General features: G+C 37.9%; 1 protein-coding gene across 3 annotated transcripts in view; it reads right to left on the bottom strand.

The window, feature by feature from the left end:
* Nucleotides 1–1,720: 1,720 nt before the first annotated feature.
* Nucleotides 1,721–19,023, bottom strand: part of SPIN1 (spindlin 1) — a 49,134-nt gene continuing 31,831 nt past the window's right edge. For all 3 annotated transcript variants that reach the window (XM_055698920.1, XM_055698921.1, XM_005435916.4), the window contains 4 exons: nt 15,038–15,086; nt 9,436–9,689; nt 8,120–8,353; nt 1,721–5,438 (listed from right to left, as the gene is read on the bottom strand). In XM_055698920.1, coding sequence (XP_055554895.1) covers nt 5,239–5,438; nt 8,120–8,353; nt 9,436–9,689; nt 15,038–15,086 — 737 coding nt within the window. In that variant the 3' untranslated portion in view covers nt 1,721–5,238. The remainder of the gene's footprint in view (nt 5,439–8,119; nt 8,354–9,435; nt 9,690–15,037; nt 15,087–19,023) is intronic.

Raw genomic sequence — 19,023 nt, 5'->3', positions numbered from 1 at the left:
AGCTCTGAAATTGGAAGAGAAATCAAAGAATTCATAGGACAGTAAACTATTAAAACAGGAAGAGTGGAGCCTGAAAAAAATGCTTAGTAGCTTAACGTCCCAGGCTGCCAATCCTGAAGTGAATTAAAATGGTAAGGTATTGATATTGGCAGAGAAAATAGTTCAGCGATGAAACACACCAAGGCAGGAACTTGCTGAAAAAGAAATCAGTTAGATTGGGAAATAAAAAGTTAAGTGTGCAAAAAAAGTGAAAATCTTTTATTATCCAGTGCCTGAGGATGAAAGAACATACTTGTCATTTCCTTGACCTGCTCTTACTTATCCTTTTAGACCTTAACTTAGATTGCAGCAGCCCATTTGCTTATTCTTCCTGAAAAACAATGGAATCCACTGAAGTCATCTGCAGCTCAACAGCTTAGAGCATGAGTATTTAAAAATTATTAATTTCAAAACAAATTTCAGTGAGCAGAGAGCAGCTGTTTTTTCCTGAAAATATCACCTGTTCATATGCACAAGGAAGAACCTGACATGTGAAAACAGAGTACAGTAGTATTAAAGCCATACCTCTGGGTAGGACTCCTATCTCCAACCTCCTAAATCTGTGGGAGGTTACTTTCTTGAAAGCGTTGACATTTGAGCTGCTTTTAAAAGAGCTCGTAAGTAACAATCTTTCCAAAGCAGTTTTATTACTGCAATAAAAAAGAGCAAAAATATCTTGTTTTTTAGAAGGCTCCTTCCTCTATGAAGAGGGAGTGATGCTACAAAACAGAAAGTTGGTTGATCAGCTGTAATCCAGAACAGGTTCATGCATTAGTCATAAAATGTTAGTTTATCTACTTTTAACTATAATTTAATAGCTCACACAGATTAACATCTGTGGTTTGGGTGTGATACACACCCTCCCTAATTGGCAAATGTACACTATATAAATCTTCACTGGGACCAGTCTCTTAGGCAACCAGGATACAATAAACAGGACATTGAACTAAGGGAAAAGAAGAGGCTTGGGTATTCATCCCAACTGCATGCTGGCATGCTCCAAGAGCTTAGGTATACATCTAATGAGCTTGGGGGGGGGGGAGTATTTTGGGGTATCCATATAACACTTTCCCCTTTATTAGAGGCAGGAATAAAGAAAATGTCCTCAATATTGACAGCCTGCTTTAGCAATTTAACAACATAAAATAATTTAGTCTTCATGCATTAATTGTAACAACGTACATGACTTAAAATTTGCAGCATGGTGATGTTACCTTCTCTGAACATCACCTCTAATTTGGATCAACTTTGCTTTTTATCATCAGTAAAGTGTGCTTAATTGAATTTTATTAATTCAAAGCAGACAAATCACCTGAATATCTGCCAAATGCTTCTGCTGTTCCCCACTGTTGAAGTATTTTGTGTGCTCTGGAAATAAAAGACTCCTTCAAAGACTTGCACAAACCCCTGGTGGGGAGTTTTTCTGTGTTTAGTAAAACACAATTTAAGCAGTATGCTTTCCTTAGCCAAGTTCCATCTTATCAGCATTTATACTTACTTGGAAAAAAGAATAAAGATTTTGGTTTTGCAAGCAAACTTCACAGGGCAAGTATTATACCAGCAGATATGGCTCAGCATTACAATAATATATCCTTTTTAATTAGAAAACTGAAGAAACTGCTTCTTCACAATCTGAAATGACATCACTATGTATTGCTCATGAGAACAAAGTTTACAGTCGTAAGTTGCACATAAAGGGTTTATTTTAAATGTTTTAAGGATAGAGTTACATCATAATTATAAAAATTACTTACAGAATTAAGTAACAGATTTAAAGTGTTTATACTTCTAAATGCAGAGAACAGGGAACTGTCTACATTGTTCAAAATAAAATAAAAATAATGAAACCAAGCTCTAAAGATGAAGTCATTACCTAATTTAAAAATGTGAACACGAAGACCTTTGAACTATACACATACCAAGAACCATCCAAATTGCACTAATGATGTAAAATACAAAAAGCACAGCATTTTCAAGGAACCAGGAACTGTTTTTACCATAATTCTTTTTGCTGAAGCAATTACTCAATTTCATAAAGCCTCTAATTTCACATAATTCATTTAAAGAAGGTTTCTACCTGTTGCAATAAAAAGGGTTTTCCCCAGTCTACTCCAACATAGTTTAGGGTTTGGCACTCAAAAGAAAGAAGAAAAATGTAGTGTTTTGCTAACCAACTGTGATTTTATTTTTTCTTTAACAGAATACATGGTCCCTTCAAATGCTGTATAACACATACAACTAGAAAATTACCTTCTGTTGGCACTATGCTCGTCTCACCGGTGTATTTAATCCTACTAACAACCATTAAAACAGCACAATAAGCAAATTCACAAAAAACTGAACACAAAATAAAGAACAGAACAAAACAAAAACCTAAACATTTTAACATGCAACTTTAGTCTGTTACACTGAATGTTCTAACCTCTAAGCATGCAAAAAAGGATGGTCTGCATTTAAGGTGTTTTTTTTTTCCCTTTTAAAAAGTTTTACATGGCAGCCTGACGTCACACACACACACACACACACAATATACAACAATACTACAGCAGGTAAATGTGAAAGGCGGTAACTTTTATACAAAGATCCATGGCCTGTGCCATCACAAGCCCTATGTGATTTTGGAAAGTAATGTTGAACCCCTATAACAAGGAACCAACATTTAGTTACCAGGGTAACGCAAGCACTGCATGCAGATCTGAAACATGAGCCTAAAACAAAGCCCAAAGCAGATGGGCAGGGAGTGGAATTAGTCTCAAGCCTCAAAAAGGTGGTTTAAGCTATCAACAAAAAAAAAAAAAAAAAAAAAAAAAAGAGAAAGATGAAGAGTAATAGCCACGCAACAGACAACAGGGAGACACCTAAAAACAACCATGAAGTTTACAGATTATACTCGAATTGGCAGAATCCATGGTGTATTCAAGAGGCTTGCAGAAAACCCACAAATGCAAGCCTAATGCTAAAAATGTTCCAGTAGACCTAAACCTCAGATATTTCAAAACAAACCTTGTATTCCTCAGATATATAGCCCAAAGTTCAGTGTACTAGGTTATTCATGTATCTTGAGTATAATCAATACACTCACTCATTCTTGTGCCACAAATATCAACTTGGGCTCATGGAGCCAGGCTCAGCTTTGAGATTTACATGCAGGACTCTTAAGAGTCAATAGAAGACACATAACAGATCTGCAGGATGAAAACACTGTTGCAAATCTGCTCACTTTGTTCAAAACACAAGGAACATTTACGACTCAGGTACTTAGTGCTTAAGGACTGCATTGAGAAGCTATTCGCTGCAAGACAATAGCCTGCCTTTGGTTGCCCATGATGAAATACTGGACATAATGCAATATAGTAGCAATGGACAAAGAATTAAGGTATCATATTTATATGGAGAGTATTTATTACCATTCAACAGCATAATGAGGCACAAGCCTTAAGGCTAAAATATAAAATCAGGCAAAAAAATGGACAGAAAGGGGCTTAAACCACTGAGTCTTCAATATCAAGAATACCCACAACAGAGGTCATCTGGACCTCCGATCTCTGATTAACAGCACCTCTCCTGCATCCTTCCACTAATGGCATACGGTTGGATATCAGAGTATTTGTTCCTTCCATCAACAGTGTTGACTGTCTTCACATACTGTACTTCTGTGAAGCAGTTCTTTGAAACTTGCAGAGCTCTGCCTTTATGTAACACGACAATTCTGTTGCTGTGCTGATCATTGTTGCAATTCTGATACTTTTAAAAGCTGCCACACTTCAAAACCCTAATTTTCATTTTAAATTATCTTGCAAGATTAAAACCGTGAAAGGATTTTGCTGTTGTGGGCTGCTATTTACATCCACAATCTAATGCAGATGACTGGACCACTGAGACTGCCTATAGCTTCCATTAGATAGTACACAACTGGCATGCAGAACTCTAGTGTTCACAGAATGAAATTCACGTTAACAGCATACCTCAAAGCAAGTACAATGTACACCACAAAAGGCAACAACAGGTATAAGCTGTAGATTTGTCCAGACACTCCTTATGTGGAAAAGCCAGAAAAAAAATAAATTTGGAAGATGCCTTCTTGAACCCAAAGTGGTTAAAACCAAAACAAACAAAGGAATGAAACAGACTGAGTAGAAGGCAACAAATGCTTCTCCTCTAAGTCTTCAACGTGTAAGAACAAACCCTCCCACCCCCCGGTATGAGATTGTATTTACCATGTAACGTATTAACTACTGTTAGGCTTCTAAGTCCACACACAAACATTCAGGTTGCTAGGTTTTGTTATTAAATGAGAGACTACTGATTGCCAATGTGTAGTCTAAAGTCTTCTGAAGTAGCATATATACTGTTAAAAAGTTGTGGCACCAAGCACTTGGGTTTTGCTAAGTGTGTATAACAAACAAAGAAAAGTACAACATTTAGGATTGAAGGCAGCCTTGTCACATGTATTTTACTGGTTTCTATGACTTGTAAATATGGGGCATTAACCTGCATTTTCTAATTAACTGGTTATACAGATTAAATGTATTTTTATAGTTTAAAGCCTTTTCACTGAAAGGTGCGTAAGTCAAACACTTGATATCCTACTGCCCTGTAACTAGTAAAAATGCACGAGTATTTTGATGTACTGCAAGCTCTTAAAAAGCTAAACCTGAAATAAAGTGTAGAAACACAGCAGATTGATGTTATTTGGGTTAGGCACTCCTCAATGCTGCACAAACTGTTTAAACCTTTCAGAAAAGTCACCTCTGTCCCAACCCTGAAAACAAGGACTGCCAATAGCCAAGAAATAAAATTTAACATTACAAAAGAAGGCATATCAAAATACCAAACTACACTTGCATGTGGCAGTTGAACAAGTGAGTGCAAGGTTGAAGAAAAAGTTAAAATCTACGAAAGAAATTTAGATTAATGATTAAAATACTAGATCAACTTTACACAGCTTGAATTTGCAGCTGTTCTTTGCTTTTAACTCCCTCCTGCCCAAATATACTGACTTCCTTCAAGAAAAGGAGTTCTCTTATGCAAAATGTGTCACGTTTGTTTATATTACTCAGAACAAAACAGTTTTGCTGGCAGAGATTGTGGGTTCGCAGGGACATTTAAGCTTTCATTAAACTGGAAAGCAGTCAAGTCTTTGTCTACAAATTTTACATTTAATAGTTCCACAAATTTGGCAAAAGTTCACAATGATGTCTAAGATGTCTTCACCAAATCGTAGACATAAATATGGAAATCATCATCAAACTTGATGAAATAGACAGATGGTTTGGCTTCAACTTGATGAATGACCATGCCAGTCCTTTTTGAGCCGTCTTCTTTGGCATATTCCACTTGTTTGCCTACCAGGCTGTCCACAACTTCACCTGGTTCCCGTTCTGCAGGAGGTGAATCATCTGTAACACAAAACCAGTGCACTTTGGTAGACATTAATGGAATTTTTCAATACAGAAGACAACTGCGGAGTCTTCTTTAAAACTTACATGAAGCAACGAGAAGTTTTAAGTACAGAGTATGCAGAAAATTAGTTTTGTTCAGACAAGCACTTAACGATTGCCACGCTTCTAGAAAAAACAGTTGCAGAAAAAAATTCAAGTAATACTGTCTTCAGTTTTATTACAACAAGAATAGCACTTTGTTAAGTGAGGTAAATCTTTTCACATGAAAGTTTACGCAGAAGTTACAGAAAATGTTTGTGGATAACTATATTTAAGCCACCAGTAGAAAAAGGCACTGGGCCTCCTTAGCAGAAAGGCAACCAAATCAAACCTCCCTCTTCCCACACACATTATTCAAAGTTTCAGTACGTGTATGCCACTGCAACAAATGTTAGCTAAGCGTAAACTCCTTACTAAAAGGGGCTTTTGACTCTACATTGGAATAACACTGTTGACAAAAGTCTAACTATACTGTTTTCTTGTCTAGAAAAACCTAGCCAGAAATATCCTTTAATTTTAGATGATGCCTATGCTAAATCTGGATACAAAAAAGCATGATTTGTAACGTGCCAGTTGCCACGGGGTTGGTTACAAGCCAATCACAGAACAAATGTGATAAAAGGTACTACACTGGAGAAGGGGTAGATAACCACATCTTCTTTCCCATCTTCTTTTTGACTAGTGTAGATAAACTTGTGTTTTGTATTCCAGTAAGTAATTTTCTCAGTTATGGTCACACCTGATGTGGCTTTTGTTCTGGAAATCCTAAGCTTGTAAATTAATGTCTTTGTTCCAAGTTTGCATTCAGAATCCCTTACAGACCTCACCCACTTTCTTATCAGTTCTGTGAGTTGAGAAAATAAACCTCCACCAGGGAATGAACAGATTGGCTTGTACTTAAGATTCTTCAACAAACTTAAGAAGTTTATCTTTCAACTTTTGTTTCAGATCCCCTATAAATGCACTGTCACACATAGTTCTTATCCTTTTAATATTGGTTTCACGTGAAGAATCTTCCTTGGCAAAGATGCAAGTTAAACTCTTACATTTTCATTTAGAAGGAATTACAAACTGTTGACAAAAGTTTCAGTATCAGATCTAGCAACACACTTTCTCCTCACCAAAAAAACCCTCAGATTACCCAAATGTTGGTCTCCTCATATATGCAAAGCCTGTCTTTGAGAAGAGAGAGTTCCCCAGAAATTTTAGTTAGAATACTAAGGAAAATTCCACCAGGTTTACAGACAGACTTGCAGGTATTCTAAAATCCTATTTGAAAAATACTACTTTTAACATCCAATCATTGGCTTAAGGACACAATTCAAAAGATCTGAAAAGCATTCAGATTCAGAGAAAGAGGCAAATACTTAGAAGTGTTTTGCAAGCAGGTAAGCAGTAGATAGCCTTGTGCTGAGTATGGAGGAAAAAGTACACTAAAATAAATTAGCTCTTAAATGGAAAGAAATCATACCAGCTCTTTCCCTACCCGCATCCCTAAAGATGGAAGAAAGCACAGCAGACTTAAAATACGTTCCAAGTCCTTTTTAATAGTTAAGACAAAAAACAAATTATTTGAATGTTCAAATCTAAAAGAGCTTGCTTTATTTCTTAAGGAAGATGAAGGTCGCCTTTTTCCTTTAACATTTATGGCTCACTCTTTACAAGCAGCAGATACGTTGCTTTTTTATCTGTGGGGCAGAGGATGGGGGGTGTGGGGCATGGAATCTAAACACAGATGATTAATGCAGACATAATGCAAAAAGAGTGTCACTTGTTTATTTAGCCACCAGATTGTTACCAGTGCCAGATCTGAAGAAAGACAGGCGTTGAGTTCTCAGACTCAACAAATTAACTGTAATCAATACTTATGTAAAGCACTACGTAGCCAGCCATTACAGTCAATCCAGTTATTAATTTTCTTTAAAGCCCAGACTATCAGAGAAGTGTGGTTTAGGTACATGGCAGAAAAAAAGTATTCTTTACAAGGTCTTCTTCCCTCTTTTTTGGTACTGGATATCCAAATCTCTTGAACAATATTGGTTCTGTGAAAATTCTTCTAAATCGACAGGAAAAGTCCTGAAAACTTTCACTTCAAGAAGGGAGGAAAAGAATATTCATCTTTATCTGCTTAAATATTTTTCTTGTTGTGACATATGAGGGAAAAATTGATTTTCAAGGGATTAGTATGCCTCTTCCCCAAGAAACTACTCGAAAGTTTTTCACACTGAAGACACCTACCCCAACAAAATTAATCTATTAGTTGGTCTCAAAATATTATTCCCACAAGAACTGCTTCAGAAAGACAAAAAATCAAGAGCCATCTCAATGAGTTGTGATACTTCTAGAAAGAAAACAGTGGGAAACTTCTGGTTTGTCAGTTTCCACTAAAAAACCCAAAGTCCTTCACAGTAGTATGTACATGTTTTCAACAGAATTAGGAATAATTATGGAAAATGCTTTCCCTGCATGTGTCACTGCTGATAAAATATTTCAGTAGTTAACACAGACGTTGTGATGCTTAAAAACAATTCAAGGGAGTAGCAAACAAGATCTTTGTCAATTCTCCTGTCCATAAATAAATCACAGTCAATATAAAAACCTGCCGCTTTCCAGAATAAAACAGTAACTGGCCTACTTACTCGAATCAGGCATAATGCGAAGGTCACCTTCTTTATAATCATCTAAGAGTTGGTACATGTACAAGACGGGATCTTTCTCGTAGGTAATATAAAACCATGTGTTCATAATAGGAGCTCGAGCCAAAACCATACCCCTCCATTCATCTTTTGAGCCATCCTCCGTCTCAAACATATGTTCCACAGCTTTACCAATCATTGTGTCTGCCAGGTGGGCATCAGTAATTCGAGATGAAGCTGAAATGACAACATTTAGTATGTTCATTCAAAAGCACAGATACGTGTCTTTGAGAAAAATAATCTTTACACCAATTCATTAAAAAAATATTGATTGGAAATCAGTCAATCCATATACAAAACAAACACTATCCCTTCTGGAGAGTTTACTACTTAAGTTTACTTTCTGCCATGGTGGAAAGGTGGAACTTGATCACTGTCTGCAGGTTTTCAGTCAAGACTGACTGACCGTTCCTGTTTTGAGACTATAGACGATACTCCCCCTGAATTCCCCTGAACTGGAGAACTTTAGAATGTTCTTAAAATGACAACACATCATTGTACTCCCTTTGATTAAATAATCATAATGCAAGGTGAAGGGAGATCAATTGAGATCACAGCACTGAAGACTTTGGAATTTTAACTAGACACTAGACAGGGAGAGGCAGGTAGGGGAGAAGAGGAAGAGAGGCCAATCACAGAACTCTGTTATTAATGAAACCTTGGGGTTTTGCTCTCACTACCACCACCCTAGAGACAGTTACCAATTGCTTTGCAGTCAGAAGAAGCAACTGTTTATTCTGTTTATAAACCAGTAATTACTTCAGTAAATATCAAACTCTGCAGTTTTTAAAACCTGCAGTCTAACAACCCAGTGCTAATTCTGAAACTCAAAAATGTCTTGTTACTAATCAAGTTATTTAACTTAAAAAATGCCTCCCTCCCACATTAAAGTACTTAGAGGAAGTACATGAGTACATGTGACATTATTACTGTCAGATGCAAACAACAGACCACACAGCCAAGATGGCTTAGAAATATCAATGTTGATCTAAACAAAAACTACAGAATGTACTGCACACTACTTAAATACAGAAGACACCACTGCACTCACTGGTATCATCGAATCTCCATGGAATCAAGAAAATCTAAATAGAGCACTTAAGACTACCTGCCATGTGACAAAAATGAAATTGACTAGTAACTTTTAAGTGGTCCACCTTTATGTTGGGGGAAGTGTGAAGAGGTTAGTGGAGAACATTTAATACTAAGTGTTAGCTTATATGTATGTGAATTTAGGAGAAAACCCCCCAAAAACTTACCAACTCTGTCTGGAAGAACTTCAAGCGCTGAAACTCTTTCATCTTTGTGCAGTTCTAGTCCATACACACAGTCAAATCCATCATACTTTATAAGATAGAGAGAAGGATTTACAGGAACTTGATCAAGAACCGTGCCCTTCCATTGTGTTACAGGTCCACTCCCTTCTTTCCATCCATGCTGTATTCTGCAGCCTACAATATTTCTTCGTGGCTGGGAAATAGGTTTGCTTGGTCCCACATTGTTTCTATGCTTTCTGTACACAGATATAAACATAATATTAAACAAGTGTACACATATTCAAAATTCTACTCCAGACAAGAGCTGTATGCTATAAGATGGCAGTATGTTTTATAGCTTTGTGTACCTTATTCAAATGAGGGTATAAAGCGTATTATACTGTACTGGAAAAAAGAAACACATGGAAAAGTAGTGACACATTTTTGATGTACTTTATAAGGTCAGTTTCCTGATAGTAATTTCTAGAACTAGTTTACTTAAGCCAAAAGAACTATTTCAGCCCTTGCTACACTGAATGTCAAAAGTAAAACTCACCTGATCAGGTCTCAAACACAAGGTTACCTGGCAGTATTATAACTTTACTACCTTATTACTCTCTGGAGAACAGTAAACACAACTCTTGTCCCAGGAAGAAGTCAGTGGAAACATTACCAGTGGCTAACTAAAATTCTTCCAAGGCATTTCTTTGCCCTAACCTGTGTTTTCACCTGAAGCAAAAGTAATTTACAGATATTTTTGACTCCAAGTATTTTTAAAGACACATGGTAGCAACAACACTTCTCTAGCACTCCTTTCTAGTACAGCAAAATAAAAATGGTACGTGATGGTAATGGCAATAGAAGGGATACTCCTTTATGTGGAAAACAAATCAAATACAACTTTTTGTCCTGCCGCTATTTTCATGGAAGTTGCATGGAAATTCCCTCTGCTGAGTAACAAGTTGTTCTGATCAGCAGTCACATAAGCTATTTGACAGTTTCAAGTCATTGGAAGTGTTATACAAGTTTTTTTCTACCCAGTTATTAAAAATACAAAATATCAATTTTTAATACAAATGGAAGAAGCTAAGGAAGATTACGACAGTAAATTTGTAATAAGAAATGAATATTATATCTATTTTACGATACAGTATGATACACATCCTAGAAAGATCATTTAGAGGGTTGCCTGACCAAATTCTCATGAATGTCAACTAGTTGTATAATAAATTTTTGGTTATTACTTGTCGCACACTTCATTTAAACAGCAGTAAAACATGTGCACCACTAGTATGCCTAAAAGCAACATATAAAAGAGTATCAGTTGCAGAGAACAATACTCTTCCTTAGATTGAAGATAGCGAACAAAGAGAAACATCTCCAGGAATGTTGAATGCTCTTAGAGATGTCCCTATATGATCCAAAAAAAGACAAATAATAATGATACCACTGAAATTCTGGAAGCAAGTCTTTCAGAATAACGCACTCACTACATGACATTGGAAAACTTAATACTGAAGATGTCAGCATAGTTATTAAAAACAAGATACACAATTCCTTCAGCAGCTTGTCCCACCTCCAGACCTTCACTCACCATGAAGATCTTAGCAAGGGGGTTTGTGAAATTTTACTTTTGTTATCATTTAAGCTTTTCAGTAAGATCAAACTGCGCTTTTGTACTCCTAACTTTGACAGCACAGGTTATTCTAAGAACTCCAACCTCACCCAGTTATGAGACACTCTCCCAAAAAAGCTGGTTCTATTTCTATGCAGAAACTAGAACGCATTTCCAAATTCTAGTTCTTGCTCAAGTATATATATATATATATATATATATATATATACACACACACATACACTTTTTTAAAAAATTGTAATAGTATCAGTAATAGTAAACAATTACAAAATTGGATCAGAGATCTGGTTCTTGGCACAATAAAAATGTTTGTTTTGCATGCAATTCATTTATTTCATTTCAATGAATCATTATTCCATTCTACAGCATGATGAAACCAAAAGCAGATAGTAAAAATTAAAGTAAAACAATGTCAGTTTTAAGCAGTTTGTCTATGCTTCTAATCATCTCATTGAAAACTGCAAAAATAACGCTATTCATGGTCAACCTCACAGTCAATTTTACTTTCTGCCTATAAAGCATAATTCACTTTAACAGATTGGAACAATTGGAACAATTAAGTGAAAAGCTTCACAGCCACTCTAAAAAATATGATGGATAAAGACTACATAACAGAGTTCAAACTGGTAAATACCTTTAAAATGCCTCAGAGAGCAAAGAGCATTATAAATTTAACTACAAGTCAAGTACTCGCCAGGTGTACTTGCAGTTCAAATTTTTGTTTGAAGGCTGTACTACTCAGCAGTCATTCACTTTCATTTGCAGTGGTTCATATGGAAGAAATTATATTTTCAAACCAGTAAATTACCAAGAAAAAACCTACTAATTCTTGCATATGTGGTGACAAAGCAAGCACAGGTTTGTAACTATCAATAAGTAATAGCTGTGAACATACTTCCATGTAAGACAACCAAGTAACCAACTCAAACCTCTCCTCCAACAGTTCACTCCTGTGATACATCAAGTAATACAAATTTACATAGCCTTCTATGATCCAGAAGGCCCAACATAATTTTCCCTTCAGTTTCATTAGAATTATCTTTAAAATTCCATGAAGATTTTCTCTTGATGATTGAGTAACAATTTTCCTGGGCACGTAAAACATGAAGCCAGGAACACCAGAAGATAGCAAGTCTTGGAAATAGCTCTTGACACATCAGACACTTCCTAATTGTAAATGGCCCTTCAATCACCAAAAGTTTCAGCTCTTCTTCCTTATCTTAAAGGCAGTAAACTGGTAAGTAAAACCTGGTTATATGAAAAGGTTTTATTATCAGAACCAGATACTTTAGAAACTTTCTAAAGACTACACAGGCGGAGAGAAACCTTCCCAGATTTTAAAAGTTGTATTTATATGGTCCTCGCACAAACTTTTATTTGACAGCTGCTAGCAAAGAAACTGAGGTAGTGCAGAACTGTACCAGGACTGGTAGCAGAAATATCAACTGTTACTTCAGAGTTGTGCTTAAAACACAAACCAGCATTTGTAAAAAGGAGAACATGAATTCCCAATAACCTATCAAGTAAAGTATCCATTTAGGTTTGGTCGTTGGTTGGTTGGTTGTGTTTTTTCCTGATGATCTCATTTCAGAAAAACACCACAGGGTAGAACTAAGGAAAAAAACAGAAGGGTGAAAGAAAACCATATGCCTCAGATGTGCAAAAAAGGCACAACTGTGAAGAACAGGAAGGAAAACTACAAAACCATATAAATGCAGTAACAGCAGCAATGGTCAGTACAATTTCAAGTCTTTCATTGTGCTAAGTAGAAAAGTTATTAAAAGTAGGACCCGAAACTTATGACAATTGTGATCTTATTACAGACTATCATTAATAGCACAATAGTGATGAGAGAATTGTTATTAGCTACTTTTCACAAATACTCAGACTATGAGGCACATTAGTTGAGGCAAAAGTTTTAAAATACTTTCTGTACTCCCTCAAAAGCCATCATTGAGTTGTGAATCTCATCTTCAGATGCTGTAGGAACGAAGATTACACATTAGCTTGAAGTAGGATCAGATTTTCAAAATGTTTAAGTTCAGTGGTACTTACATTGCAGGTATAACCTGCATCTCAAAGTTGTTGAATTGTCAACTACAAAAAATCTGGAGAGCCTATGAAGAAAGGATTGGCTTAAACTATTTCTTGTACTCTTTCCTTATGCACCAAGGATGGAAAGAATGAGATCACTGAGATTACCAACTGATCAGATGCCATGTCAGCTTCATTATTAGCAGAGATTACCACTACACATTGACAGAGCACTTGGAAGAACTGCCCTATAACCACCGGAACCATTTCCAAAAGGCTTAACTATCACTTAGTAAAGAGGAGTTCAGAAGACTCATCCACACTGCTCATTCTACCACATCCTCAAGTCCTGCATCATGCCCTGTTACATCCACTTGGCTTCTTCCTCTGCTGTAAACATTCTGAGCCTACTTGAAAATCTCGTTGACGGCCTTTGAGTGACAGTAGGCTTGTTCCTCTTCTTCTTTAAATGAGGAGAACTAAATAAATTACTAAATTGGTGGCAAAGTATGCATTACTAACTCATGGTCTACTGTAATGGCTCAGAGTCATATCAGCATATGATCATTCACATCCTACTCATTTATGGAAAACTATGAACATAAACAATTCTCTGCTACTCTACCTTATTCTCAGCCAAGTCAGTGAGCAGCACACAAGAAATCATCTTTGTTTGGTACAAAACCCCTTTACTAAATAATTAATAAACAGTCAAACTAGGCTAAATTAACACAAAATTAAGCTGGATGCTTAAGTGCCTCAGAATCATATCACTTATGATCAAAACTTCTTATGCCCCGTAAAAGCCTTTATGCTAACAAATTTACAGCCTATTCAGGTATTTAAATAAGTGTATATTAACACAACAATAAAGACAAATCTAGCCACCCTCAAGTACAAAAGGCAACCCACCTCTGATAGTCTTCCCATCATACACTCCTTTCTCTGAGCGGTTGAAAGAGAACAAGAGAAATTAAGTTTTAACCAACTCTACCTGCCCCTAGACAAATAAATGTTTCTCTTTGCCTTCTATGAAGATAGACAAGAATGGATAATGACGAGCTGGTGGAAGGGATTAGAGTAGTTTTACATCAGGTGTTGTCTCTGGGAAACAGTTAACACTGTTAGCAGTGATTAACTATGTTAATCGTGGAAAATACACCTGCCAAACAAATCACTTTTGATTGATGCACCACTCTACAACTTTATACTTGAAATACAACTAGTAACATTTTATTAAGTTTCACACTTACCCAGCTTAGATTTCTCCAGATATAGCCAGATACGGTATCTCACTGTTTGACACTAAGACCACTTAGGCCCAAAACATTACCTCTGTTTTCACACAGCTACTCACCAATGGTCAGCTGCTACTATTTAAAAATGTTGTAGAGGGAAGAATATGTTCCATGAATGTGTAGGATAAGCAAGTATCCTTTACACACAAATAGCAGCTTCATTACAGAAATATTTCAGTATATTCTTTATTTTAGAAAAGTGAAAAATCCTTTCCAAAACTCAGTTGTAGTGAATACAAGATCAGATATTTCTAAGCTTACTTTCAGACTGCGTTACCAGTAAGCATGATCTGCAGTTTTTATTGGCTTGGTGACAATGCATGAACTCTGTGCCAGAGAACAGAGATATATCCTACAGTACATGTGGCTAATTTCTGGCTTGCAACTCCTTCTCTCTGAGTTCCAGAAAGACTTACAGAATTGTATTCAAGAGTAATTACATATTAACAGTCAAATCAATATCTAAAACTTTAACTGTGGGGCATTTTTCCCTACCACCCTCCTGAAAGAATTAAAAGCCTGACTCTACACACATATGCAGACTTGAGTATTACTCCACATGATTTTCAACAACAAAGTGAGTGGAACAATACAGATTACTGAGAGCTATACTTCAGTAAAAATATTAAGAACTTACTTGTGGGAAGTTCTTTTCTTCATCATGCTGGCAGACACTCCTGCATGACCTACAATATAAACAATGTTGGAATTACTGAAAAATAAAGTGTGCATATAATGTCAGAAAAGCCATCTTATACAAAAGTCTTCCTTTTGAATGTCAACTTGTAAAGAATCCAAACACCATGTTAAGACTGATCAATGAACTGCTACAAAAGGAGAAGGCTCTGCAGACAGACTCAGGCTACAGGCTCATGAAGATGTGGTGGGTTGACCCTGGCTGGACAGCAGGTGGCCCTCAAGCTGCTCCCTCACTGTCCTCCTCAGCCGGACAGGGGAGAGAAAATCTAATGAAAGGCTCCTGGGTCAAGATAAGGATAAGGAGAGATCATTCAGCAAATATCATCACGGGCAAAACACCCAACTTGGGGAAAATTAGTTGAATTCATTACCAATAAAATCAGAGTAGAATAATGAGAAAGTAAAACCACATCTTAAACACATCTTAAAACACCTTTCCCCACCCCTCCATTCTTCCCAAGCTTAGCTTTACTCTGGAATTCTCTACCTCCTCCCCTCCAGTGGCACAGGGTGATGGGGAATTGGGGGTTACGGTCAGTTCATCTCCCACTGTCACTGCTGCTCCTTCCTCCTCAGGGGGAGGGTCCTCACATGCTTCCGCTACCCCAGTGTGGGGTCCCACCCACGGGAGACAGTCCTCCACTAACTTCTCCAATGTGGGTCCTTCCCATGGGCTGCAGTTCCTCATGAACTGCTCCAGCGCGGGTCCCTTCCACAGTACGCAGCCCTTCAGGAACAGACTGTTCCAGTGGGGCTCCCCCATGGGGTCACACGTCCTGCCAGCAAGCCTGCTTCAAGTGTGGGCTCTTCCCTTCACAGGTCCTGTAAGTAGCCTACTTCAGCATGGGCTTCCCATGGGGTCACAGCCTCCTTTGGGCATCCACCTACTCCAGCACGCAGGTGGGTATCTGCTCCACTGTTAACCTGCAGGGGAACAGCTGCCTCACCACGGTCTTCTCCACAGACTGCAGGGGGAATCTCTGCTCTGCTGCCTGGAGCACCTCCTCCCCTCCTCCACTGACCTGAGTGTCTACAGAGTTGCTGCTCTCACATAGTCTCACTCCCTTCTTTTGGCTACTGTTCTCCCCAGCAGCTTTTTACCCCCTTTCTTAAATATGTAGTCCCAGAGCTGCTACAACTGCTGCTGAGGGGCTCAGCCTTGTCCAGCAGTGGGTCCATCTTGGAGCTGGCTGGCATCAGCTCTGTCAGACATAGGGGATGTTTCTAGCAGCTCCTCACATAAGCCACCCCTGTAGCACCACCACCTTGCCACACAACCCAATACAGAAGCTCAGGGATGAACACAGGGAGTGACTGATAACAACTACTAAAAAGAATGCTGAACCTGATGCAACAGGGACCTGTGTGGTCTTCGTTCTAGGAAAACAGCTGTAACAGCAGAGATGACTGATCAGCTACAACAGTTAAGTAAATCAACTGGCCGTGTAACTTTTAAGTTAATCAAAAAGGGGCACATACACATATTCCCAAGTTACCCAGACCAGCACTGGAGAAGCATATACCCATCTCAACCTAACGAGCACATAAAAACCAAATGATGAGGAAAAAGAGTTTTGAGAAGAGCAATAGCCTTGAGCTGGCTCCAACCCATGTATTCCTTCCCAGCAGCTAGGGATACCCAATGCTGTGATGGCGAGTACGTTAAGAGATCAGTAAACAGAATCACATTTGTATTGAGATGTAACTGTATATTGTAATTACTATTACTATATTCTGCTAATTACTGGTGATTTTATGGTTGTAATATTTTGCTAAATCAAAAACTAGTGCAACGTCTGAAAAAACTTAAAAAAAAAGTATTATTAAACCCTCCTTGTGTGCAATATGTAAGAGAACCTGGTCAGAAGAGAGATGGGACTCTTGACACTATCTTGCATCATGACCATGACAGCCTGTGACATGACAGAGTGAATGTAAGTACTAAAGAGTTCAATAATACTGGAAATTCTGATTTAGCACTTTAATCATGAGTAGAAGCCTAAGAGAGGTGACTTGGGCTGTGAGCAAGGAGGGGTAGTGAAAAGACTGTCTGCAGACAGGCCCCTTACTGTTTAGAGGTGTAGGGGGTGGGGGTGACTGAGTGGCTGTGTGACACTTAGCTGCCAGCTGGGGCTAAACCATGACACTCATGGCTATTCTTCACATGATCCAGGGAAAGAATGTAACTTCACAGTGGTTGCCTCCATGATAAAAATTGAGCAAACACCAGATGCATCCCCTTGTGAGATGTTTTATCTTCTTAAGGGTTAGTTAACTGATCTCCAAACTAGATTTTCAGCTAAACAGGGAGATTCACCCCTAGAATGGATGGCCTGTTTGTTTATGGGAAAAGGAGCAAGTCAGGTTACCCTCACAATGGAGGAGCCTCTGGTACTAAGGACTGGGGATTCTCCTACAGACCCTGCACCGCAACATGCAGACTTGCTGTGGGGCTGTGCTGTCTTGCTGGGCCAGGCAGCTCCCTGTCAGCCTTTGGGGAGGGATGGAGGTGGGCAAGGGAGATGGTGGTGGGGCCGTACTCAAGAGCAGCAAATCACCATGCTGAAATCTGCCATCTCAGACATGCTAGCTAGGCAAATCTGAGTCTTGTAGGTCAGGACAGGTAGCTGCCAAGTCTCCTGGGCACTACAGCGCAGAGATGCTTGATCAGTCATGGGCCAGCCATATGGGTTTTTACAGGGCTCAGGATAAAAGGCAGGGAGCAGCTCACACCACCAACTGTCAGTGCAATTGCTGTATTACGATTGTGTTGTGATTTCAGTACATTACTCTGCTAAATCAGAATCAATTGCATGTCTTCAGTTGCTATGAAAATATTAAAGCCTCCTTGACCGCAATATCTAGAAGAACCTGATCAGTGTGCTGGACTGACACGTGTAACTAATGTCTTACATGTATGTACAAACATGCTCAGAGTTTCAACTCTGGATACTTAAACTAACACCTACAGAGTTTCTCTATAGGTCTAAACAAGCCAATTCTTTTAAATGTAACATTATATGCATGTTCCAAGCATACCTTTGAATAGGTATGTTGAAAACTTTCATGATAGTAGTAGCATCACACGAGTGTCAACCATTAACCTTCAAAGGCTTTATACATATTTTAATCTTTTCATGTTTAAATGAAAAATTCAAGAGGACATACAGTTACAGAAATGGCAGAATTGAAACAGTATTATGTCTTATGTTTACAACACTCAAGCTTGTATCAAATCCTCAGGAACCTGCATCTCCAGCTGTAATGACATATGAAATATTTGGGTTTCAAAAATTAAGCCTTACATGCAATTTATTACAGCAAATAATCCCATGTGCAGATTCTGATTGTTGTAAGACCAAATAACTAAACTGCATTTATATAAGAAGTACAACTTGCAAATAACAGCTTCTAGTTCCTGTCCCACACCAGACAAGGCAGAACGCACAGCCAAAGAAAGAGTCTAGTTTAATTTATATAGGACCAAGTATCACCCTACTAACAACTCTTCACTGGTCACTTGATGCTTTTTTCCATCATTGCAGATAACCCTTCCTACAAAGCACACAAGACTGACTGAGATTCATTAGTTTTTCAAGCTGCAAAACACTCTGAATAAGCCTAACTAGTCTTAAGAGGTGAACACTTACTCATGTTTTGCATTTCTCTGAATAAAAAATTGTTCTAAAGTATTTGACTAACCTATTTCAGTTCAGGGAGCACCCACAGCAGCAGCATTTCCATTTTTTGTAGTGTTTTCAACAGATTCTCTTTTACTAGCTAATCAGCTTCTAAAACACCATGAAGAGTTTTACTTAAAATTATAAATATGTGAATAAATTTGTTCACATTCCAGCACTAAGATGAACCAGAGATGTTTTCCCCTTAATATGTCAATGTAATCCTACAACATTGATTCTGTTC

Source organism: Falco cherrug, chromosome Z (genome assembly GCF_023634085.1).
Source record: "Falco cherrug isolate bFalChe1 chromosome Z, bFalChe1.pri, whole genome shotgun sequence".
Lineage (NCBI taxonomy): Eukaryota > Metazoa > Chordata > Aves > Falconiformes > Falconidae > Falco > Falco cherrug.
Note: the sequence above shows the minus strand (reverse complement) of the source record. Positions and strands in the feature narration are given on the sequence as shown.